Source organism: Babylonia areolata, chromosome 18 (assembly GCF_041734735.1).
Source record: "Babylonia areolata isolate BAREFJ2019XMU chromosome 18, ASM4173473v1, whole genome shotgun sequence".
Taxonomy (NCBI): domain Eukaryota; kingdom Metazoa; phylum Mollusca; class Gastropoda; order Neogastropoda; family Buccinidae; genus Babylonia; species Babylonia areolata.
The window spans coordinates 62198535-62224807 of NC_134893.1; the positions used below are offsets into that span (position 1 = coordinate 62198535).

Here is a 26273-nt window from a genome sequence, read left to right on the forward strand (position 1 = left end):
GAGCGGTAAATCTGCCCACGGTTAGGGAGGAGTGGCGGGTGGTAATTTTCATCATGAATCCCAGGGTAGCGCTACCCATGGGCAGTTTACAACTTTGCCCTCGGCTGGGCGATTTGCCCATGGGTAGACCGGGCCATGAATACGGGCCCTGGAGGGGGGGATTTGCTGGCCCACTGCCTCGCACAGGATGTGGGTGGGCTTTGTTAGCATCACTGGAGGAAGTATTTGACACCTTAGAGGAAAACAAGGAGAGAGAGACAGAGAGACAGAGACAGAGAGGGGGGGGAGGGGAGAATCTGAGAGAGAGAGTGAATCTGAGAGACAGGGACAGAGAGAGAGAGAGACAGAGAGAATTTGAGACAGAGAGAGAGAGAGAGACAGAGACAGAGAGAGATAGATGGAGAGAGGAAGAATCTGAGAGACAGATACAGAGAGAGAGAGAGAGAGAGAGGGAGAGAAAGAGAATCTGAGAGACAGAGAGAAAGTGAAAGAGAGTATCTGCAAGACAGAGAGAGAGAGAGAGAGACATACACAGAGAGAGAGTTTGAGAAAGAGAGAGAATCTGAGAGACACTGAGAGTGAGAGAGAAAGAGAGAGACAGAGACAGAATCTGAGAGACAGACAAAGAGAGAGACAGAGACAGAATCTGAGAGACAGACAAAGAGAGTGAGAGAGAGAAATTCTGTGAGACGAAGAGAGAGATGCTTTGACGCTTTGATATTTTAATGTCATTACCTGCAAAGGTCTATTGACAAGTGGGTGATGAGGGTTGTTTCTTATGTCACCACAAGTACAATACCACATTCTGCTTGATCCATCAAAACAAAACAAAACATGCAAACAAAGAAAAACAAAACAGCTTTCATCGAAATACAACACCCTTACAATAGGGAAGCAACAAACATAAAAAAAAGAAGAAAAAAACAGAAGAAAAAAACACCATTACTCGACCATCAATTAACGATATTGTTCAATGTCTACCTTATTATTTGGCTGACAGTCTGAACACACGATAATAGACATTATACATTGCTATACCCCTCATTTACTCTTGCATTGTTCTGAATAGTAAGACTACATCTTATTCTTTGTGCTTCTACAAGAAATTTAGCTATTGACAGTATTGTAAGATCATCATCAGACGACAAAGCAGAAACAATGTCGTGTCTTTTAGCTAAATCAGACTGAAAAAAACACACACTTATCTCTTACCCTATCGAATGATTTACATTGAAACAAGTAATGTTTTTCTTCATCTACACTTGAAGCGCACAAAGGGCATGGTGATTCTGTGGATGTCCCAGGCTGAAACCATCTTTTATTTGCATTAAATCCAAGTGTCCTTTGTCGAAATCTTGCAAAGTTTATTCTTTGCCACTTATCTGTGATGACTGTCAGGAATCTTTCCGTTTGAAATACACTTTTGAATGAAAAAAAAAACAACTATATTTTTCTTCAGTTTCCATATCAGAATGCCAATTTTGTTTAAAATAACAAATAAATCTATCTTTAAATTCCGAAATAAACTGCTGTTAATTTCACACTTCCTGGGACATCCACACAATTCCAAAACCATGTTCAGACAGAATCTTTTTAACATAATAAGCCCAGTTTTCTTTACCTAATTCCATTTGTAATAACATCGTATCATAAGCCTGTTTGCACAAACGTGATTGCGGAAGCTTCAATAATTTCACCCGAATTTGCTTTTGGGCATTTCTGATACAAGTTAGTAAAGCCTGGAAGTCGCGACAAACATAGAGGAAGTTTGAAACTTTGACAGATCTGAATAATGATTTTAAAACAATGAAATAAAGATGGATGTGGGGTGTTGAAGATAGGATCGTTTCGTTTCCAGCACACAACATGGTTTCGAAAAACACTTTCAGATGGTGATAAAATATATGATATGTATCAGATTCATATCAGTACTGTTAACTGCCCCCCTCCCTTCCCTTTGTCACTTTTGATTTTGTTGTTCAGCAGGAATCGCGCATAAATAATGGCTTTGCTTGTTGGCAGAAGCAAAAGAAAAGCATGGAACACATGAACTGTGTGAGCAAAGTACTAATGCTTTCCTGGTGATGATGGATAACCAGTCTAAGTCCCCGAGTACATCGTTGAGCAGTTTGTTGCCCACCTTAACACTTGTTCAGAGCCGTAAGTCTCTGCTAAAGATCTTCTTTACAATTTTTGTGATGTGGCCTGGTGTCCTAAAGGTAGATGCAGGCATGCAGGAACTGGTCTGGTGCTGATTGGAATGGACTGGTCACTTTTGTAACTTTTGTTATGAGATTGTGCCAGCCAGTCATATATCTGATCATGTGTGTCATTGGATCAGTTGTTTACAGTCAAAATCAGTTACTAGAGCACAATCTGGAAGAACAGGACTTTGGCTGATGGGTAAAAGCAGATTTACAAGTTTTTAAACTTGTGAGGACTGTGTTAAACATTCATTTTTTGTGCTTTTTAGTACCACAGCAAATATGATTTGAAACGAGAATGGTCTTACTGTATTTCCCACATTATAAAATATCTGTTTCGGTAGTTACAAGAGCATGATTATATGCAGTTACCACGACCTAATAAAATATATGTTGTTGTTCAGGCATTAGAGATAATCTTCCAGGCCTAATTATGGATTAGCTGGTCAAGGCCATCACATCTTGCTGTGACCTAATTAGATTCAATTAATATCCTGACGTGCAGCTGACAGACTTTAAACAAAACAAATTCAGTTAGAGTCCAGGTAATCAGAGTGTGTATGAATTTAGCTAATACAGATCTAGTGCAGCACAGTATTTGTGTGAATGGTCACATGTTGTGCGATAAACAAACACACTGTTTAGAACAATAGTCATCGTATTGTAGTCAGTGTGTGTGGTGACCTAATTACAAGACTAAATCAAGCCATTTGAAGAAAGTGCTGGTAGATCTATGTGCCTTAAAATGTTCAGATAGCATCACTGTACATGTGTGAACACATATTCAGTTGTCTCTGGCTACAAATTTTATATGTCTTCAAAACATTTTAAGTTAAAGGGTTTGCCGGTCACGGTTATCTGGTTTTACTGTGACTAAATTACATGTTTAGAGCTAAATCTAATAAGCAAAGTGTCTGAAACGAACAATATACATAACACAACAGCACACTGATAGTTTGAAAATCAAAAGTGAAGCTCAAAGGAAAGACAATATTTAGATCTGCAATTACAGCATACGGCCAGTGAGTAAAGGGTAACCTACATTCATAGCTATTTGTAGCCAAACGCGGAAAGTGTCAAGATGCCTATTGCCTGAATATGTTCTGATAGAGTCACAGTTCATGTGTGCAACAGGTCATGCTTTCACTTCACAACCTAACTGTTGGGATTCGTTGAGGATTACTGCGAGTCGCTTAGCACATGATGTTTTCGAAGACGCCATATTTGTTTACTTCACGTTGCGTCAATTTTATGTACATATAGGTCCTTCAATGAATTTTCGTGAGTCACACACACCACAGAATGAAACAACATCAATTAAGACATTCCACAGAAAGCCTGAACTTCCAATAAAAATTATTTTGTTTCGAACTTTGAGTTGGAAACTTGGCTAAATTCGAAGAATCGATGAGACCCAGCTTCATTCTCGCCAGCTCAACCAGATCCGGTGTAAAACCCAATACAGGCAATATTCCTTCTTCCCCAGGACGATACGTGACTGGAACAACCTTCCTGAAACAGCTATAGCAGCAGACACCTTGGACACCTTTAAGTCTGGGGTGCCCCCCAATCAGTAGTTAATTAGATAACAGGTCCCCTACCCACCCCCTCTCTTACCCTCATATTTTGGGGTTTTTTTTAAATTTATTTTTGGGGCCCTGCTGTCTTAGATCAGCAAGGGACCGGCTAGCTCGGAAGAGCGAAAAGTGAAGTGATAGTAGCCTGCCGGAGAACCCACTTAGAGTAGGACTAAGTTTTCATCCTCACTAATAGGTCTGTCGCTTTCTGTAGCTTGTTTTTCTTTCATCGCAACCCAACAAAAACGGCGTAAAAATCAAATGGATGATTGTGGCCATCAACACAGTGAAAGTGAAAGTGAAAGACCCGGCTAAAGTATAAGTAGCAACTTACAGAGGGTAGCCAGTAAAACCGTTAAAAACCGGCTACATTCATACACTATCTTGATTCAGGTCTAGGGGAGACGATTAATGCCTGTTCACTGCTTATTTCCATTTATGACTTCGCAGACTGGAGTTTCCCTGTCTTCGTTGCATTCAACTGAAATAGGGCAAAAAAAGTGCAGTATTTTGACAGGCATGCACATGAAAACATTGAAAATACTACAGTTCCAGGGTGTTTTATGCAAAGATACTTACCGACAGCAAAGATAAGACTTTGAAGATGCAATATCTATAAAAATCCTGATCTTCATTATTTTGACCCTAACTACTTGTTTTTGTGTACAGCTAAGAATCGCTGGATGCAACTTTAGCAGGGTTTTCGTGTGCTGCATCACACACACACATATATATATATATATGTGTGTGTGTGTGTGTGAGAGAGAGTGAGTGTGCAGCCAAGCACTCAGCTGGCTACGGTGACTGCTTCATACACAAGCTGGAGCAGATAACATGTTTGCAGCCAACCACTTTTGCAGCCAACCTGCTGATCTTCAATGACTCACGCATAATGCATGATGCCATTCGACTTGCGTGTGATCCTTGCAGTTCACATGACTTGCATAAATAGGCAAACCATGTGATCACTGGTCACTTTTCACATGAGCTTGCTTGTGGCGATAGCTAGCTAGCTGGCCACTGACCCTGCGTCTGTCAGTGTGTGTTGCCCAAAGGCCAGCGTCGCACATCTTTGCTGTAAGTCAACTGTTTGTGTTATGTGCTGATAGCATTTTAAAGTTCAGTAAACTTTGCCAAAAGAATTGTGTTGTTGTTCAGTCAAAGGTATTATAATTGTTTGATGTAAATTATCATCATGTTGTCATGATCCGCTTGTAGACGTCTCCGCTCATGGACAGTTTTTTCAACTGTTCTAGAACATTCTAGGGTGAAGCGTTCTTTCTCATTTGCTCTTAGTGATGAAGGCACTGTCTTCTCATCTTTTTGTCTTCTTTCTTTTCTTCTCTTCTTCCTTATAACTACTGTAAATAAAACAATAGAAAAAAAAACCCTTGTGACTAGCCTCTATATGTTCCTGGCCTGTGCGAGGATCTTTTCTATCTTTTCAGTTTCTATTCAGTAATTCAGTAATTATCTTGTATCCTCTTTATAATATACCGCTCAGCACTCGGTGACACAAGTGGCATCACCAGCAGGATTTTGACCTGAGAGGACAGATCCAAAAATATTCATCCAAGAATATAAATATTCCTTTAATGTTTTAATTCTTTGATCCAAATTAAATCCAATCAATCAATCAAAAACACTTTATTAATCCACATGGAAATTAAGTTGTGCAATCACAGACTCATTGTAAACACTGGCATAAAATCATGCGCAACATAAGAAGAGATTAAAACTAGTCAAATAAGAATTAATATCCCTACCACTAACTTTCATTACACACACACATATATAAAAGCTTGATTTTTCAAATAAACTGAATGATTTCTACTGTTGCTTTGAAAGGAATGATCTGGGAAGGGAACTGGATAGTGTTATCTCACAGTTGCAGGAACAGATCAAAGATAGGAACACAGGTGAAGACTTTGAGATTGATGCAAAAGTTGTTGAATCTTTATTTTTAAAACTGAATGTCACAAAAGCAATTGGCCCCGAAAATATCTGCAGAAAATTACTGAAAACATGTGCTTCCCAGTTGTGTGACGTGTTCTGTAAAATTTTCAACTGGTCTCTGAAGGACTGCTCTGTCCCCAGCATCTGGAAAAAAATCTACAATCTGTCCTATCCCCAAGAAAAAGATCCCAGCTGCACTAAATGATTACCGTCCTGTTGCCCTGACTTCAGTAGTGATGAAATGCTTTGAAAAAATTATTCTCCGACATCATCTTTCTTTCACTGAACAGCAGCTTGACTCTCTTCAGTTTGCTTATAAAGCACACAGAAGTACTGATGATGCTATCCTAACTCTCCTTCATAATGCTTTCCTTCATTTGAATAACACGGGATCTTTTGTTCGTATCCTTTTTGATGACTTCTCTTCTGCTTTTAACACGATACAACCTCATCTCCTTGCCCTCAAACTGCTAGGCATGGATGTTGATCCGAAGCTTACTCTTTGGATAGTAAGTTTTCTTCTCAATAGAACTCAGTCCGTCCGCTTTCATTCTGCCCACTCTTCTCTAAAGTCTACTTCTACTGGTGCACCCCAAGGTACAGTGCTGTCCCCTGTTCTTTTTACACTGTACACAAATGACTGCAGAGGCATGGAGGAAACTCCTGTCATAAAATATTCTGATGATTCAGCAACTGAAGATCTGTCCAACTCTGATGCTATTTATTTCAGTGAAATTAAAAAGTTCTGTTCCTGGTGTGAGAAAAACTATATGGATCTCAACGTACTGAAAACAAAAGAAATGTTAATAGATTTTCAGAAAGACCCCTTGCCTGTAGCTAACCTTGTTATTGATGGTCAAACAGTGGAGAGGGTCAATGAATATAGATATTTAGGGACCATCTTAGACAATAAGCTGACTTTTGACAGAAATGTTGATTCCATTCATAAGAAATGTCAGTCTAGAATTTTTTGTTTACAGAAGCTTAGAAATGCTGGTAAAAATTCAAATATTCTTCAAAGTTATTATCGATGTTGTATCGAGTCTGTGCTCATAGTTTCATTTATGTGCTGGTATGGAAGTTTGGGAGTGAGGAGTAAGCATGTTTTGAACGATGTCATGAGTGTATGCAGTAAAATTGTGGGAGTGAAACAAGCTAGTATGCAAGAGCTGTATGAAAGTCGAGTGGTTAAAAAAAGCAGGCAGATAGCAACTGACGACACCCATATTTTAGCAAAATATTATGAGCTATTGCCATCAGGACGACACTACAGAACTTTTAAGTTGAAATCCAGAGCTCTGAAGACTTTTATTCCACGTTCAATCCACCTTTTAAATTCTTGAGAACTGTGTGTGTGTGTGTGCGTGTCTCATGTGAGACGTGTGAAAGTCCGTGCATGATAGGCTGTACCTTGTTCTAGTTGTGGTGTGTGTGTGTGTGTTTACTGAGCTTAAAAACGTGACAATTGGTTATAATGAATATGCAATATGTAGGAATAATGTGCAATATGCAGGATGAATGTACAATGGAATATGTCTAATGCTAACGTCCATATTCTAAATATATTTCTGTTTAATAATTACGATGTAATAATTAATTGCAATGTTTTTAAAAGCGAATATGTGAAATGCTTTTAATTGAGAACATATGTTTATTACTCTTGTTTAATCAAGTAATCCGCGTGTGTGGGGTGGGTGGGGGTGGGGGGGTGCGGGTGTGTGCTGATTATCTGGTTGCGGTTTTCCGCAATTTATCTTTATTCTTATCTTATCTGTCTGTTATAATCAATGTGCAGTATAGTAGACTATGTTTATAATTATATTCAAATAATGTTTCTTAATTCTTTCTGTTTTTACATTAAGAATACTAGTTATTACCTGCAGTGTGTGGATGTATGTATGAAACGGTGTATGTGATATTTTTTACATTTGTATCTTCATAATATTCGTAAAAGCTGTTGTTGACTTTTACAGTTATGGTCTCCATGTTGTTTACTTGTCTATGTTGTGATAATGCACCTGACCAAATTTCTCCAGTTGGAGATAATAAAGTTATTCTTATCTTATCTTATATTTCTTTGAAGATATCCCCCATCCAGAACTGTAAGTGTATGTAAGTCCCCTTCATTTATTTTTGATATGTAACCTTAAAGCAGACATTTTTTTTTCAACCGTTCGTTCTCACACTTCCCTGTCTCACACTCTCACCAACATCCTCTTCTTCCATGACCCAATGGCAACTATGAACAACTAAAAATATCTCCACTGACACTTTGTCCATCATCAAAAACATGAAATGAAACAAACAGAGAATATACACACTCTGAGACATGCATATAAGTGCACACACACACACACACACTCAAAACTGTCCGCATGTGGATGCAGTTTCACACATCTTTCTCCTCAATATTGAGGGTGACACCGCCAATGAAGCCTAGATCCTGCAGAGTGAGGTTTGTGTCCTGTGCCAGGTCGTGACGTGGGAAAGATGTGCACAGTGTGTTGAACGTTTGGGTGAATCCACTCACCGTCATGAAGTCTAGCAGTGTCTGAAAAGAAAAGTAAAAAGACAACTGAACAGGCCAATTCATGTTGCTCATTGTCAATAATCATCCCTCACTGACTCAAATGACTTTTACCTGCATTCAACAAAGAGCTTGCTTGTTGGACTGACAGATGTGTCAACAGAAAGGCAGGCACACATACACACACACACACACACACACACACACACACACTTATACACACATTTTCACACACAAAGACAGAAACACAAAGAGAAGGGAAATGTAAAGGTCCATTATTATTTTTTTCACAATTATTATTATTATTATTGTTGTTACTGTTCTTGACGTTCAGAACCAGAAATTTTGTAAACAAGTGTTCACCCCTTGCTAGGGAATTTTGAAGATTCAGGGGTAATAAATGCTCTAAAATTCTAGCTAAAAAACTACAGGAGATACAGAAAGAAAGCAAATGTTTTTGTGAAGGAAAATGAACATGGATTCAAAACCTGGGCTTTTGCCCCCAATCATCCTGACTGTAGATAACTGTTAAAGCATTTGAAAGTGAAGTTAATGATTTTTTGTACACCAAAATGTCTATTTCCACCTCTACAAAATGACATCCAAAGAGAAAAATAAACAAAATGTAGCTAGAAAACCATTCCTGTTGTCAGATTATACCTGTAGAAGAAAATTAAATGGCTTATAAGTTTATGGTACCAAATCACAACTTGTGTAGACATGTCAGCGAATAACTGTCCCAACAAAGACAAAAGTGTGTATAGTCAAAAAAGTAAATCATGTTCTCAGGAACAGAAGAGTCAAGCTTTTTGACAGTTAAGAGTTTCCATTAGAAGGAGATTTTCACTGATGACACTCATTCCTTCCAGGATGCAACTTGTTGCAACATGTGTCTGTTGTTAACCACTGAAATGTTGCCTCCACCAAATTGTTGCCAGCGACAAATCAGCAGACCCACAACAATTCAGCTTTTAACAGACCTTTGCTGAATTGTTGCTGGTCCGTGACAAAATTAGCTGATCACTGACAATTTAGTTTATCAGAGATCCTTCAAACTGTAGCTGGTCATTGACACATCAGTGGATTGGCAACATTTCAGCATGCTATCGCAACACAGCATTGCCAATGACAAAAATATACACCTAACAATTCAGCGTTTACTTTGTAACTGCTGTTGTCAGTGGCCAGCATGTTCAGTGGTGACCAATGGTCAATCGTGATCAATAATCAGTAGTGGTCAGTGTTCAGAGGTCAGTTGTAATGGTCAGTGGTCAGCAATGGTCAGTAGTGGTAAGTACTTTGTAATGGCAGTGATCAGTGGTGGTAAGTGGTCAGCTGTGGTCAGTTGTCAGCGATAGTCAGTGGTGGTCATTCATCAGTGGTCAGTAGTGGTAAATGGTCAGTGGTTAGTAGTATTCAGTAATGGACAACGGTCAAAGCTGGTGAAAAAGTACTAATACTGCATACAATATAGTGGTCAGCAGTGGTTTAAGACTTGGGGTAATGTAAGACCTAGAGGAACATAGACCTGGGAGAATATAGGCATGTGGGAATCAAGACCTGGGGCAATATAGACCCATAGGAATACAGACCAAGAAAATGTAAATTTTGAGAACACAGACCTGGGGGAATAGAGACCTGGGGAACAAAGACCAAGAAAATGTAAATGTGGGGTAATATAGACCTAGGGGAACTTATGACTTGAGAAAACATACGGTTGGCCCCACTAGTCCCTTGTACACAAACATGTATTATCTTTCTTACTTTCTTTTTTTTTTCCAACTATTTTTCACTTTCTTTCTCCCTTTCATTTGTTCATCCATTTCTTCCTTCCCCTCATTTCATTTTCAACTCTTCTTTTTTCTAGTTTTATTTTTATCTTGCTTAAATTACCTATATTTCTTATTTCTTTCCTTCCTTACTTCCTTCCTCAAATTCTTATCTAACTGCTTCGATATTTTCTCTTTCAGTCCCTACTTCTTGATTACTTTCTTTCTTATTCCTTCTGGGCTTCCTTATGTCTTCAACACCATCTACACACATCATCTACAAACAGAAAAACAAACTTCCTCTAAAAACAAGGCAGCCATCTGAATCAGTGACAAAAAGCATGAAAAAATTATTTTTAAAAAACATGTTTCATGTCCAGTGAACTTTCAACCGTGTTTCATGAAAATCATGGAATAATGGCTGTTGTCTATTCCCAGTAGCACTGAGTGGAAGAACAGTTCACTGATGTTCATGGCCACACCCTCTTCCATGTCCTCTAAAGGACTGGCATTTTACCTATCATCTTCCCCTATTCCAAAGTTACTCTGCACGTACTCTGTCAGTCAAAGTCACCCACTCAAAAACACTGTTTGACTGGATAGATGGCATGGACTTAACAAGCATCAAATGGACTGTTTTGTCACTGTTGTTGATATTCAACTTCATGTTCAAACGAATCATCGGACAAAAGAGATCCGTGTCCACCATTATATCTATCCACAATCATTATCACAGCAAAATTTTATAAATCTGCTGATGTGGCCACTGTCTTTGCAGGACATAGTTTTCAATGCCTATTTTGCAAATGAGGCAACCCCATTTCCACGTGTCTTCTTTATGGTCCAGTTAGCAAATCATTATCAAGAACAAAGCAGTCTTACACCGGACGTATGCTCATTTAACCCCTAGGCTGCCTGCATGACGAGATAACTCGTCATGGCAAGCATGTATGCTTCGCTGCCACAATGACGAGATAACTCGTCATCGATATATTCTGACTTTTCCTTGGGTTGCATTCACTTCGTTGACAAGAATAGTGGTAGCTTTAGCCTGGGGAATCTCTCTAGATTCTATTCATAGCTAGAAACCCTATCTACGTCATGAAGCAGTCCTTTATTTGAACGTTTTGGTTGGGTCACTGTCCTAGTGTTTGCCTGACTTCTCTCCTCGCTCGCTCAACAAAATGTCGGACTGACGCCGTGCTCAAGACATACGATCGTGACGAACCAAATCAACCAAGATTTCTTTCTTTAGCTGATGCTCAGAAAGAATTGAAGCGTAAATTCGAAGGAGAAGATAGTCACGGATGAACATTTATAGGACGATCTGATAGAAAATAAAGGGAGCAATCAAGAGAGTGGCCAAGATGCGACTGTCAGTGAGTGATGTCAGCTGTACAGATGTTAGCAGACGACAGAAGATGACCTAAATTAGCAGCAGAGCGATATTCTTGGCACGCAGCCAACGCGGTCTGATGAGAACTGAATCAAGTGACCGTGTGAGAGGGGTGAAGGGGAGGGGGGTGGAGACTGAGGGGGCGTGGCCTCACATCCATCTTATCACTTGGAGAAGTCACAATGTATTGTGTATCTATCTCTTTAAAAAATATATATATTGTGGTTGTTCTAGTATGATTTTGTGTTTGCAGATATTCATTTGTCCAGAAAATATGATGTTTTTGTGCAAATTACCTGACTAATGTTTGTAATGAACAAGTTGAAAATGTGACAAAAAACAAAACACTGATTTCAAAAGAACAGCATGTCACTAAAAATATATAAAATGGGAAAACAGCATGTGTTTTGTATTCTTTGTTCATTTACCTTTCAGAAAATATATACTTTTATGGGTCTTTCTCCAATAACTAAGAGCACAGAATTTTTGGAAAATTTATACCCGTTTTTTGTGAAAAAACCCTGGCAAATAGATTTCAATTAAATTTTATTTTCCTGGCAGTGAAAGGGTTAAAGAGTATTCTTACAATCTAGACACATCAAACTAACAGTTCAGTCTGTTTTTATTCGATGAATCAAACTCAGATGAAGGAAAAATAGATGAAGGACATCAGTGGACATCTTATAGGCACTACAGCAACAATTTGTGTAGGATGTCAGCTGATGTCTTTTTTGCACTGAAGGGATTAAATATCCACACATTCTAAACACTCATACCTGGACTGTATCAGTGTGCCTGAAGCAGCGCTGACACACTGTTTGAATGGGGGACCGCAGCATCACCAACACTCTCTCTGGGTCATCTTCTGAAGGCTCCTCTGGCAGTGTGATCACCTGCATAGTTTGTCACAAAGTCTTATGCAATGAAAAACAAAACTGACCAAACCAACCAACCAACCAAACCACCCCAGAAATCAATTTTCATCCCAGTTGTTGTGACACACTTACGATAAATGAAATGTTTGCCATTTTTTCTGTTCAATATCTTTCTCAAATGAACCATTCATCTAATGTGTAAACATAATTTTGCAAACTAGTTATCAGAATAACAGCATTATTTTGCATCTCAAATAGCCATTGCCCTTCTTGTGTACATGATGTCACCAAATTATCACACTTGATGACTTGCCTCATCCAGCACACACACTGAAACCATTCATTCCAGCTAACAAAATCAGTTCCAGTTTCACACTGCTTTGAGTCTGAATCCCTGAGTATCTGAACATGTTGGAATATATAATTTTTTTTGCAAACTAGTTATCAGCAGAATAGCACTTTTTTGCTTTGGTTTTTGCCAATTAGACCAACAGATGAAATTATTTGGTTACTTGATTTTTGCCACTGAAGGTTTCCTTAAAAAACAAAGGGCAAAAGCCTTCACTACCAACAAAAAACTACAACAAAAGCTAAATAAAAGCAAAAAACAACACTTGGCACACATCAACCCGTTAAGTGCCAGAGAATTTTGTATAAAAAATAAAAATAAAATAAGTGCTCTCCCCTTGCTATGGAATTTTGAGGATTCAAATTCAAATTCTGGTGCTTAGAGCCCCGCCGACCACTAAGGCCATCTGAAGGCTACTGCCATGTTAGCATCTACTTCAAGTCAAGGGTAAAAAAAGTACAATAAAAACTAGTCCATCTACGTCCCTGGAGGGACATCATGAAACAAAGTCTTCAGAGAATCCGCCGTATAACGTCTGTGTACAGTTCCCAGCTGTCAAGGAGCATGTGTTTCACAGTGAGAGGCTCATCACAGGGAATAAATCGAGGGACCTCCTCCCCCTTTAATATGTAAGAATGAGTAAGAAAAGTGTGCCCCGTGTGCAGTCTGCACAGCACAAACTGATGGGAGGGTCTCTTTTAGGTCTGGATGAATTTGGAACAGCTTGTTGTCCATCTGGGTGTTCCACTCGTCTTGCCAAAGATCCTTAACATAAGTGTTCACCTTCTGCTTCATGTCTGTGTATGGTATGTTGGATCTTGATAATTTTTCCTTTCCATTCACTGCCATAGAATTTTGTAAAAAAGTGATTGTCAACTCATCCCTCCTCACTGGAAACCGTGGCAGCTGAGTTAGCCGTGACAAAGGAAACCCCTAAGAAACATACAGCCGTGAGCATACAGACTTCCCTGAGGACGAAATCGATGAAAGAAATCTCAGAACGGCAGAAGGCCACCTGTGAATCCTGGCAAAGAGGCACAGAGTGCTGAAAGGTGGCTGAAGTGGCAATAGTGTGAGCCTCCAGAGCTATTGGAATCCTGCATTAACAGAACTGAAAATGCCTAAGGTTCTGATGTGCAGGCATTCCGACCCGGCTTCCCAACCATCTCGGGCGGGATCGGGAAATAAGGAAAGGCATAAGCGATCAGCTTGCTCCAGTCCAGAGAAAAAACATTCGCTACCCAAGATTCTGTGTCTGCAACCAGTGTGACATGAATCAGAAGTCCTCGACAGAGCTGTGGTAAACAGAACCCCCTTCTGTGGAGACTATAATGCCACGCCCCTTGCAGGGTGTCCTTGTGTAGGGTCCACCAAGTGGAGGACGCTCTTGAGCCTGCTGCGAGCACCTGCCTAGGTTGGTACTGCCCCTATGTGTCTTGCTGAAAGCTCAATGCCTTGTAGCACCAGCAAAGGAGAGCCTTGGACCACCACATGAGGATATCCAAGGCCACCCCCCCAACCCCACTTTTTTGTGTCCACATACACAACAGTAGTGTTACCCGTGAATGCATGAATATTCTGAATGGCTTCCACCCAAGTGGAGTGGAGACAAGCCCGGCGAACTGCTGCAAGTTCCAGAAGAGCAGAAGAGTGGAGTTTCACTTGGCTCCCGTGATGACCCAATTACGGCTGCAAGGAGTGAGCCCGAGTGGGCTCCCCATTACTCGCCAGGATGCATCGTGAAGAGTGCCCCTTGAAGTATGGAGCCAGAAATGGGAGGGGGGAGGGGGGTGGGGGTAGATAAGTTATTGCTGATGTATTTCCAGGAACCAATCTCCCAGATGTGCATGACCCTGGGCTAAGCCCTCTGAGACCAGCCTTGTCTGTGTGCACCGTGAACTGAACACTGACACCCCTGACTGACTGTTAAGGATCATATGGCAAATGTCCCTAAGAAGTCCTCCAGGATTGGTCACCACCCTCTCGGGACCTTTGGAATCACCAGCAGGCATCTCCAAAACCCCGGGCCCCAGTTTGGGGTCTGATGTCACGCCTTCAAGAAGCCGTGAGACATGCCCATTGTTGAAATGCTGTCATGCTCCTCTAACTTGGGTACATAAGGAAGAGGAGTGGGTCACAGAGGAGGGGGAATCTTCTGCCCGAAACAGCATGCACCCCAATTCTAACCCAAACGTAACCCAGTCATTGAGTCCCACTTCGCGGGGCTGAGCGACTGGAGGGTCTGAAATGTGTCCGAGTCATTGGGGGTGTAAATAGGCCCCCTATCTGTGCAGGGGACAAAGACTCAAGAGGGAGCACTGCTGGGTGGGAATTGACCATGAGGCAGCCTTTTCTTCTCCTGGGTTGTTAGAGAGATAGATGACGGCAGCCTTTCTGGCAAGCACGGAGTTGATGTGCTGGCTGGTAGTAATGTCTGTCTTAACTGTCAGGCGTGCAGTCACTTTGTCACCCAAAGTAGTCAGCCATGGATGGCTGAATAGTTAATGAGGTTCAGGAGAAGATAACTCTAAACCTCGCACGAGTCCATGCTCATCCCACACGTGACTGGCCCTGTGAGGGAAAGCGGCCAAGGCATAACGCTGAGGATACATGTAGCAGTCACCAACCGGCCTATTTGTCCCCCTCAGCCAGCTATCATATACGAAAGGATGGCCGAGGCAGGGGATGGAAGGCTTTGTGGGACAAGCCCCCTGTCCCACCCAAGAGGGCAGCACACAATAGAGGGTGTGTGAACAGGGGTGAACATGGACCCAGCCATACCCATGGAAGAGTCCTTTTCATTTGTCTTGTCTTCTCTGTCTAACGAGGTACTTCCCTGGAGGGACGAACCCCAGGGACAGACAAGGACTCCCTACAGGGTAGGAGTTGAGAAAAATTACCCCTGTCACTGAGGGTGGGTTTAATCACCCACCCCAGTGCCGTCTGTGGGAACTTATGGCAATAAGTGGTCCTGGGGGTGGTGCTGTGGTGCCAAAAAAGGGTTAATGGTGACAGTGTGGTGTGAAGGGCAGATTCCGAAGGCTGATGGCGGAGTGACCCATGTGGGCAGGGTCATCCCCAGTGCTGCCAGGAACAAACTGGGTTCAGCCTGATCAGAAGATGAACATAGTCTTGACCTGTCACCCAGGAGAGGGTAGGAAAAATCGTAAATATTCTCCCACTCTTCAGATCATCTGTTCAAAATGGACCTCCCAGACCATATTGGGTTCAGCCTGATCAGAAAGTGAACATGGACTTGACCTGTCACCCGGGAGAGGGTAGGAAAATCGTCAATATTCTCCCACTCTTCAGAACATACGTTCAAAATGGACCTCCCAGACCATATTGGGCAGGGTCCCCTCACACCTGAATATACACAAGGGGGTCTCCAGATTTGGGTGTGCAGCCTGGTGGGAAGAAGAGTGAGCCAATCAAAGTTGCCTACTGATTATCCCGTTCATGCCTGCTGCAGGGCTAGAGTCCATGGACCGCAGGTCCAGCAACACCTGCGAGGGTTGTGCCAATCTTGAAACTGTGCGTCTCCTGAGATGGTTAGGAAGGGAACCATGCATGCACAGAGGGCATGAACACCCATGAATCTCCCCAATGCTGGAGTGAGTGGTAAAATGAAGCTGCAAGCTTCACTGACCTTGTATGGGTGACCCAGAAGCAGTCAGTCCCTCGAGGGAGGTGCTAGAGACCCTGGACCCCATGTAAGGGGACCCCATGGGAAAGGGTCCCTGAGGGGGGGGGGGGGGGGGGGTGCAGGTGACCATGGAGACTGCCCTGACCAAAGAGTAGGTGTTCACAGCCAAACCCTTTGGTGTGCAGCGCCAAGTAAGAGGTGCATGGCGGAGTTCAGGAGGGAGAGGATGATGGGTTCTACCCAGCCAAGCATGCACCGTAGGTGCATCTGCATCAGGTTTGAAAGGAGAAATCACCCTTGGAGAGCTACTGACCCCTTAAGAACCTCCTCAAGGGTCCCTGGTACTGGGACCTCCAGCAGGGGAGATGGTGGCTCTGTAGGTCCCATCTCAATTAGGTGTTGGGACCATGGGCCGACCGAGACGAGGACAAGCTGGAGCCACCCGATGCACATGTGCGCTGTCGCCTGATAAATAAGTATGGGTCCTGCCTGCAGTATTTCCTCCTATGGTGGTACAGGTGCCCACAAGGGAGGTGCTGGCAGCTGTAGAAGTCACTCCGACCCACAAGTGCTCAGTACTTCCACACTGGGCTGCGATCGAGTCCTGGTGGAGAAAACTACTGGGGGCAAAACGTGCTGGGAGGCAGGTCCGCAACTCAGCCCAGAACATACCAGGAGTGAAAACACCCTGTGGCCACAGAGTGGACCCCTATTGGGGAATCAACCCAAGGGCGCCAGCCAGAGGGTGTCGGAAGAACATCTTCAGCCACGTGTGAGAGTGAGGGAGCCAAGGTCCTCACGTAGCACCTCATGAAAAGAGATGGGGACACATGCGTGCTGGGAGGCCTACTGTTCTCCTGACTACCTAAGGTTGAGGTAGGGGAAAGTGCAAGCTTTCCCCACCTGGGTAGGCAGACCCAGAGGTGCTATGTCCCGAGTGGGATGTGTTGGTGACCAGAAAGGTTACTTTGACCGATACCAGTGGGCCACTCCAAGTGATGCAGTGCGCATCCGCAGCTGAGCACCAAATGTGTAGGGTAAGGGGTGCTGGGCTGAATCCGGGGAGGATAGGACCTGGGGTCATCCCTGGTCCTCCCAGCTGCCCAGAGTGCGCTGGTGGCGCACCCCTGTATGGGTAGAATGGGATCTACCCGTGAGTGCCAACCATTCTGTGAGCCCATCCCCAGGGCTCACTGGCACATGGACTTTTAGGAAGGGAAAAAATAAAGAAAAAACTTGTCCAGGTCGGTGGGAAGTCCAGTAACCTGTCCCGACCCTGGGTGTCCCGAGACCGCCTGACACGTGCGTGCCTCTCCCAGCAGGGGAGACTAGCCGGACAGCGGAACTGCATGACACATGCGTGTCTACTCCAGCAGGGGAGACCCGACGGACGGTGGCATCACCTGACAAGCAGGTGGGTGCCACGTGCCTTGCATCCCCTCCCGTAGGGTTACTGGGGTGACTTGACCTGGGGAAAACACAAGAGTGTGGCCCTCCCGAAGGCCATAGGTGTCCGCCCCCACTGAGGGAGGTAGGGAAGGGGACTCGGCATGGGAGGGATGGAGAGAGTGAACAGTACCACCACTGAGAGCCTGTCCATGAACAGAGAATAGAGGGCTGAATCACGCCCCATTGTGACATCATGTCTGGCCTATAACATGAGTATAAGATTGGCTGTGTGTGTGAGAGAGAGAAATATATATATCTGTATGAATATATCTGTATACATATATATGTATAACTTTTTTTCTTTTTTTTTTAAAGGCCATCTCAACACGACCACAGGCACAGTAGGGGCACATCCCTCAACAAAACCATCCTCCACTTGGGATAACTTGGGGTCCGGCCCAGACTCCAATCCCCCACAGTCCCCTTCTTGACTGTGTTAGGAGTTCAAGCTGTTCCACCTCAATGTGATCAACAAAGATACATTGGCCCAATCACAAATGGGAGAACCCGTGGGTGCCGGGACCAGAGATAGTCTCCTGTGAGAGCACTATCCCAACCTCACGGGTTCAGCTATCACCGGAATGGTTAGCGATGCTCCACGATGGGGACAAGTTATTCCCAAGTATTGCGGCGAGTCCGGTAGTAGAAGAAAGTCAGGAACGGTCTGCAATGACCAAAGGAGAGCAGAGAGTGAGACAAAGTTCACAAAACAAAACATTGAATAAAACGTCACAAACAGACGCAAACTATGTAAGATACATGAATCCCGAGACAAAAACGTCCCGGAAAGCCGCAACAAACAACAAACATGCATGAAAATAACATTTCTAATGCATAAAAGGTTCGCAAAGGCAGAGCAAATCGATGTCACTTATCTGAAAAATGGCGGCCACTGAGAATGATTGTTTACCTACTGCTGGAAACGTTATTTCATTGGCTAGCAGACGGCGGTCTAATGGTGAGATGTCTAATGGTGAGGTGTCGTTGCCACCATAAATTTTGGCCGAGAAGAGCAAACTTACAGGCCTGGTTTGCATCAGTTTGACATGGTACAGTATATGACACCAAAAATACTGTTCTCAAATGCAAAAAGAGTCTTTCAGTCTTAAAGGAAATGGCAACCAAAGGCATCAAACAACGTCACCTTTTCCTATCAATCACTCGTTCTCAGTATGATCGACTACGGACCTGGGCTAACAACACTGTCTCAAAAAATTTGCCTCCTAAAATTAGAAATAGTTCAAAATGAAGCTATGAGGCTGATCCTTGGAACAACAAAAGACACACCTATGGAAACCATGCAATACCTGCTTGACCTTCCTTCAATGCAGGCCAGAACCAAGTTAGAACAGGTTAAGACCTACTTCAGAGCATTAGAAAACCCTCAAAACCCACTGCATGATGTAGTCAAGGAACCAAAAGGCAGATGGGGAAGATCATGAATGGGGCAATCAGAAGTCACAATCCAGCTGGTATGCTGACTACAAGACCTGAAAGAAACAAAAGAATGGGAGGAAAACCCTGAAAACCTCAATCATCTTTTCAACACAGATATTTTAGCCACTCTAAGAAGACATTGTCAAGAATAGCCAGAAGGCAAAACTGATGCAGAAGTGAAGCTACTCATAGAAGAAAACAGTAAAGAAGAGGACATCATCATATCACATACACAGATGGCTCAGTCACTAAATACTAATCCGGTTGGGGATTCACTGCGAAACAAAATGGAAAAACAATTAGGAAAGGGAATGCTTCCAACAAAGTTACAACCTCCAGCCTAACAATGGAAGTAGAAGCTGTGAAACATGCTCTCCAGTGGCTATCATCTATTCATATGCCTGGAAACCGACATGCCATGATTCTAACTGACTCAATGAACCTCATGTCTAGCATGAAAGGTAGAGCACGATGCTGCAAATAAAACAAATATTGGCATCATTTCCAAATCAACATTGCACAAATTTATCCAAAACGGAACAGAGTCTCTGTGGGCTTTTCCAAAGACAATAGACTGAGCAACATGTTAAACGCCACATTCCTGGCATCAGAGATCTTTTCCCACCCCTCTTGCGGCCAATCAGTGACAGCATGTGTGTGTGTGTGTGTGTGTGTGTGTGTGTGTGCAAATGTGTAAGTATACACATGTGTCAGGAGAGCTCTGTGCACATGCAAGCACATACATGTGTGTATTTGCTTATGTGTGTGGGTGTGGGTGTGGGTGTGTGGGTGTCGGTATGGAGGTGGGGGGGCGGGGGGGGGGGGGGGGGGCTTTGGGGTTGTGCATCGTGGAGATATGACTTACACGCGCGCATGTGTATGTGTGTGTGCGTCTTTGTGTGAGTGTGTGTAGAGGATGGGGTGTGTGTGTGTATGCATGTCTGTATTGTGGGAGCAACGGAATATTGGAATGTGCGTGTGTGCATGTATATGTGTATGTGTGTGTGGTGGGGGGTATGGGCGCACGTGCACGCGCGTGTGTGTGTGTGTGAGTGAGTGAATGAGTGTGTGTGTGTGTGTGTGTGTGTGTGAGTGGGTGAGTGAGTGAATGTGTGTGTGTGTGTGTGTGTGTGTGTGTGTGTGTGTGTGTGTGTGTGTGTGCCGTGGAAGCTGCGATACGTAGCCTAGATAGTAGTAATATTAATAACAATAATAAAACATAATTTTTCTATGGCGTGATATCCAGCACCAATGCTGCTCAAAGCACCTACATCATCCAGCCGATGACAAACATGCCTTAAAAAACACTTCAACAGCTCTCTGCCTGCAAAAAAAAATACAATGTGTTCATCTAAATCAAAGCGCATGTCAGAAATAAATAAGGCTCAGATTAAAACAAAATGCATTTCATATAACACACACTCACACTCACACACACACACACTTGCATGCATGCTGACATTAAATATCAACTGCACTTAAAACAGAATTACATAGGCATTAAAATATTTCTAACATAGAATTCTGTTTGGATATACTAACATGCATGCACACTAACGCACGCGTACCGGAACAGGTACCCTCACACACACACACACACACACACATGTGGAGATTAAAAATAACCAGACAGAAAGGGCTTTTCACTGTTAGCCGCGCAAAATTTGGCCAAACAGAGCAAACCATAGGCCTAGTTTGCATCAGTTTGACATGGTACAGTATATGACACCAAAAAGGGACATCACATCTAAGATCAAACTACATAAAATACACAATGCATTAAAAAAAAAAAAAAAGGATAACAAAAACACTTGTACAAAGATACTTGCTGACCAACATACTTTGGTTTAACTGTTCTGCCCAGAACAAGACTGCTTACGGAAAAGGCTTGTTTTCAGATCTGACTTAAAAGAATGTAGAGAGAGGCATTTCTAAGAGATGAAGGTAGAGAATTCCACACTTGAGGAACCTGAGCTTTGAAAGACCTATTTCCAGCGCATTTCAGATTAGTCCTTGGGACTATAAGCAGCTTTTCAGAACTGGATCTCAATGTTCTGTGCAGTTCCTAAGTTTCCAGTACAGAGGAGAGATACAGTGGAAGAGACTTGTCAAAATGTTTGAAGGCAAGTGTCGCTAACTTATAGTGAATGCAGGACTCAATTGGAAACCAGTGCAACCGATTCAGAAGAGGTGTAACATGATCAGATTACTTTTTGGCGAGAACCAGTTGAGCCATATTTTTCTCTGTTACATAGGGCCTGACTGAGGCTAGCTTACGAAGATGAAAATAACATGAGCGACACAAGAATGAAATTTGGTCATTCATAGTCAAGGTTTGATCAACATGTACACCCAGGTATTTGGCTGATGTTTGGAATGCTACTGATGCAGGGCCAAATGTGACCGGGTCCTTTTTTTTTTTTTACTGAATTAAGACGAGCTCGGTCTCCTACAGCTAGGAGTTCAGTTTTGTCTTCATTGAGTTTTAGCTGGTTTTTGTCCATCCATATTTTCATATCAGCTACACAAGCTTCCAATGTGTGTGTGTGTGTGTGTGTGTGAGGGGGAGGGGGAGTGGGTGTGTGGGGGAGTGGAGGTTTCTGTGTATAGGTAGGCCTATGCACTTCTCTTTTCTTTCCTTTTTTTTGTCTGCTGTGTGTGTGTGTGTGTGTGTGTGTGTGTGTGTTTTACATTTATTTGATAGTTTATCATTGTCTTTTTATTTCATCTTTATTTATTCATTATTATTACCTTTTTCAATTATCTACTGATTTATTTATTTATATATTTATTTGTTTTTTCAATTTTTTTCCTATATGTATGTATGTATATATATATATATATCCTTTTTTTTTTCCTCAAGGCCAAAGCGTATTGGGTTATGCTGCTGGTCAGACATCTGCTTGGCAGACATGGTGTAGTGTATATGGATTTGTCCAAACGCAGTGATACTCCTTGAGTTACTGATGCTGATGTGTTAAATGAACTTCTATCAAAATTTGACGGTCTGTACATTTTCCTTTCATAAAAGTATGGGTTATGCGTGCCAGACTGGTTTGTGAATCATTACCTTCTGCAACCCCAAAACACCTAGCAAATAGGAAGCACAAGCTAAAATAATAACCAGCACTGAAGAGGTTAATTGGTTGATTCAGTAATTCTACGACACTGGAAGGGGAAAAAAAGAAAAGAAAATGAAAAAAAAGAAAAGAAAAAATGTTCATACATACAGAAACTATAAAAATAAAAAAATAAAGAAAAAAGAAAAAAAGACGCACACTACACTACACACACACACACACACACACACACACACACACACACATTGATGCAATAGATAATCTACACAAAACCGAGTTGGAATTTTCAGTCAGCACCCACAGGCGACTTAGTCGACTAGACAGTGAACCGCCATACGTGACTTTAGTCGACATCAAGGATAATTTTTACAAGACCATTTTTACATTATAACAGAGCTTTACAGCTGCAGCCAGTTTCTTGCCAAAAGAACAATGACAAACCTTTGTCCCCTGAAGTGAACAAGTCCATTGGGTTGTTTTGACTCGAACAGAAGCCTGTGACTAAAAGCATCATTTCTAAAATATCTGGTGCTGGGGAGCATTTTACACACAGAAAAAGAGATAACAACCAACAAGTTCCCTTTACGAACCCCATTACATTTTCCCTGGTCGTTTTCTTTCCAATAACTGGCTTATAACATTCCCATTTAACATTAAAAGTGGACACGTTACGATGTATCTTTGCAACATACTGTTCAATTTCAAAATATATCTTCAGATATCTTTGAAATATATGTACGTATATTTGGTATACATTTTTCAATCTGGAATCTGTACGTGTAACTTTTTGCTGGAATTAAGATAAAACCAAAAACTCTGTCTATTTTTATGGTTTCATCAACACCAAACAACACAATGTATTTTGAAATCTTCATTTTGCGGGAGTTTACGTATTTTTCATTAAATAAAACTTACAATAATTAAAAAAAACTTCTGGCATATTTAGTTCCATACAAAATGATCAATAGAATGCCTTGCACTACATGTATTACACAACATCCACATGGTGGTGTATACAATACACACTGCATTTAAAACTGCATTTATGGCAAGAATCCTTTGAACCATTATCATCAACAGGAATTTCAAATTTATCTATCTGATTTTGTGTATTCTAATAAATACTTTTCCACATGGCTTGTCAACATTCAATTTGTATACAATACACACTGCATTTAAAACTGCATTTATGGGAAGAATCCTTTGAACCATTATCATCAACAGGAATTTCAGATTTATCTATCTGATTTTGTGTATTCTAATAAATACTTTTCCACATGGCTTGTCAACATTCAATTTGTCAGACCATTTTGAACAGCACTTTGGATTACATTCTTGGTATGTGTCATATTAACCCTTTCAGCCCTTTAACCCTTTCACTGCCAAACTTGCATTTATGCAGCAACTAGGTGTCAGACCATTTTGAACAGCAATTTGGATTACTTTCTTGGTAAGTGTCTTATCAACCCTTTCAGCCCTTTAAGGTCTTCTGCCTGTGCAACTCTCCCAACCTGGCATGTTTTTGTCTGGCTGCATCAGTGGGAATGGTTGCTTTACTACAGGCACAAAGTTTTAACAACAGCTCAAACAATAGCTACCAAACTTCAAATACTGACTGAAATATAATTTCGACACAAGTTGCTGAAGTCTCAAGACAAGGGATGCAATAGTTTACTTGTAACTTTAAGTTAAAAATAGAAATAGCAAAATGTCAGCTTCTGTCGATGTTGAAGGTTGTGGAGTATCTTCTTAATTCTACTGTCCACCACTTTGACCAGACTTTGTCCACAATTATCAGATGAATAATAAGTCAAATCATCATTATCTGGGTTGAATTCACAGCAAGAGTCCGTGGGAAGTGCCCCTTATTTTTATCAAAAATATTTCTTTTATCATCAGAGTTGGTTTCTAGTCTTTTCCCAATGCAAATCTAAGAGAAAAATGAGAGAGAGAAAAATGGGGGAAATGACAATGACGATCATGATAATGACAGCGGCGTTAGTGAAGACATCAACAAAAGACGGTGAAGATGATGGCACAGTACTGGTTTAAATAAAAGTGTGAATGTATGTGTATGTCAGTGAGTGAATGAGTGAGTGAGTGAGTGGGTGGGTGAGTGAGTGAGTGAGTGTGAGTGAGTGTGAGTGTGTGTGTGCATGTGTGTGTGTGTGTGTGTGTGTGTCTCTGTGTATGTCTCTGTGTTTCCTTTTGTGTGTTTGGTTGGCTGGTTGATTTGGTCTTCTTTCACTGTTTTAAAATATTTTATGTTCTAAGTGTCTTCTGTGAAACTGAGATTCTACTTGAAGTGCAATCTTGCATGCGAAAGGAAGCTGACACAAACAGATGAGCAAATGAGCAACCATGAAATGAAGAACATTCTAAATAAAGGTGACAGAAAAGGTTGCATCACAACAAAGATCAAAACTACTTGGTCTAGTTTTCACGTGCCCAACATGAGGGAAAAGCATAGTAAACACATTTTTTGCCGTCACATGTATGTATAAAGTTGAATCATTTTGATTTTATTCCCAACATCCAGGGAAGATTTGGTTCAAGTCATGTTATGTTATATTATATTACATTATGTTATGTTGCTTTATATTATATTATATTATATTTCTGTTTGAGTTATACACATTGCCTGAATTTCGTTGTTTGCTATTGATTCCGATGTTGAATTTAAGGTCATATCATATCATATCATATATCATATGTCTGTTTGAGTTATACACATTGCCTGAATTTCACTGCTTGCTATTGATTCTGATGTTGAATTTTAGGTCGATGCATTGCCATGATCCATCTTATGTGAAATACAGTAAGTAATTGTGTTTCAGTGTCATTACCGCTGATTTCTTCGCTAACACCACTGTCATTTTCATGATTGTTGTCATCGCACCCCTTTTTCTCTTTTCTTTTTCTCTATCTCATTTTTCTTTTAGATTTGCATTGGGAAAAGACAAGAAACCAACTCCGATGACAACAGAAATATTTTGGATAAAAATAAGGGGCATTTCCCACAATTTCTCACACACTGTGAGAAATCGTGGGAGAGGAACGACCATGATTTAATAATAATAATAATAATAATGGATACTTATATAGCACACTATCCAGAAATCTGCTCTAGGTGCTTTACAAAAACGCTTTGTTACCAGCCGCCGTGGCAAAGTGGTTAGAGTCGTGGACTGACGGCTGGGAGGACGCGGGTTCGAATCCCAGCGGAGGTGGGTTTCTCGGCCCATGGCCGGCTCCTACCCAGAGTTGAGTGTGCTGTGGGCTTAAATGGGGAGACTGGGACCACACAGTCGAGTGTCATCCACTTCAAGGATGCGTCTTTGGTTGTGTTGCTCCAATTACCTGACCAACACTGCAAGTGCCTGTATCTCTCGGGCCTGGTTAATGCCGGGATATCATTATGACAGGAAGCGTAGAGTACAGCCTTGTCACACAGTCCCAAACCAAAATGGACCTCCATAACAACATCGTCATCATCATCGTCATCCTCCTCCTCCTTCATCATCATCAATACAAACAAAATAATCTCAAAGTCTGTGGCCTTTCATACCCTGCTCTCATGGTGACCTCAGTTTCGATACCCCTCCACTTCCGTGCTTGGGGTGAGTCCTGTCAATGTCGTCAGTGTCGGCAGATTCATGGGGGGCTGTTGTTTGAGGGGCGTGGTGGCGGTCTCCACTCTGGGAGGGACACTCACTCAGTCTGGTTCCGCGACTAAGCCATTATTGTCGTTAGTAGGGGGCTTAGTAGGTGGTGTCCCAAGTACGTTAAAACAGAACAGGCACCACTGAACACCACCGAAGTGACTCAGCAGCAGTGCAGGGTCTCCTCTGGTGTGTGGCCTCCTGGTGACCTAACATCGATGGTTCCCTGTGGACTGCCGACACCGGAACTGCAACGGACGAACCCGGGTGTGTCCATGTATGGGGGAATCTAAATGAGCAGTGTGGGAGTAATGCCACTGAAACGTTGCAGATAATGGGGCAGCAA

General features: G+C 42.0%; 1 protein-coding gene across 2 annotated transcripts in view; it reads right to left on the minus strand.

Annotated features, from left to right (window-relative positions):
* Nucleotides 1-705: 705 nt before the first annotated feature.
* The window catches only part of LOC143292980 (uncharacterized), a 70774-nt gene continuing 45206 nt past the window's right edge, over nucleotides 706-26273 (minus strand). For both annotated transcript variants that reach the window (XM_076603716.1, XM_076603717.1), the window contains exons 6-7: nucleotides 12206-12322; nucleotides 706-8288 (exon numbers count right to left, since the gene is read on the minus strand). In XM_076603716.1, coding sequence (XP_076459831.1) covers nucleotides 8127-8288; nucleotides 12206-12322 — 279 coding nt within the window. In that variant the 3' untranslated portion in view covers nucleotides 706-8126. The remainder of the gene's footprint in view (nucleotides 8289-12205; nucleotides 12323-26273) is intronic.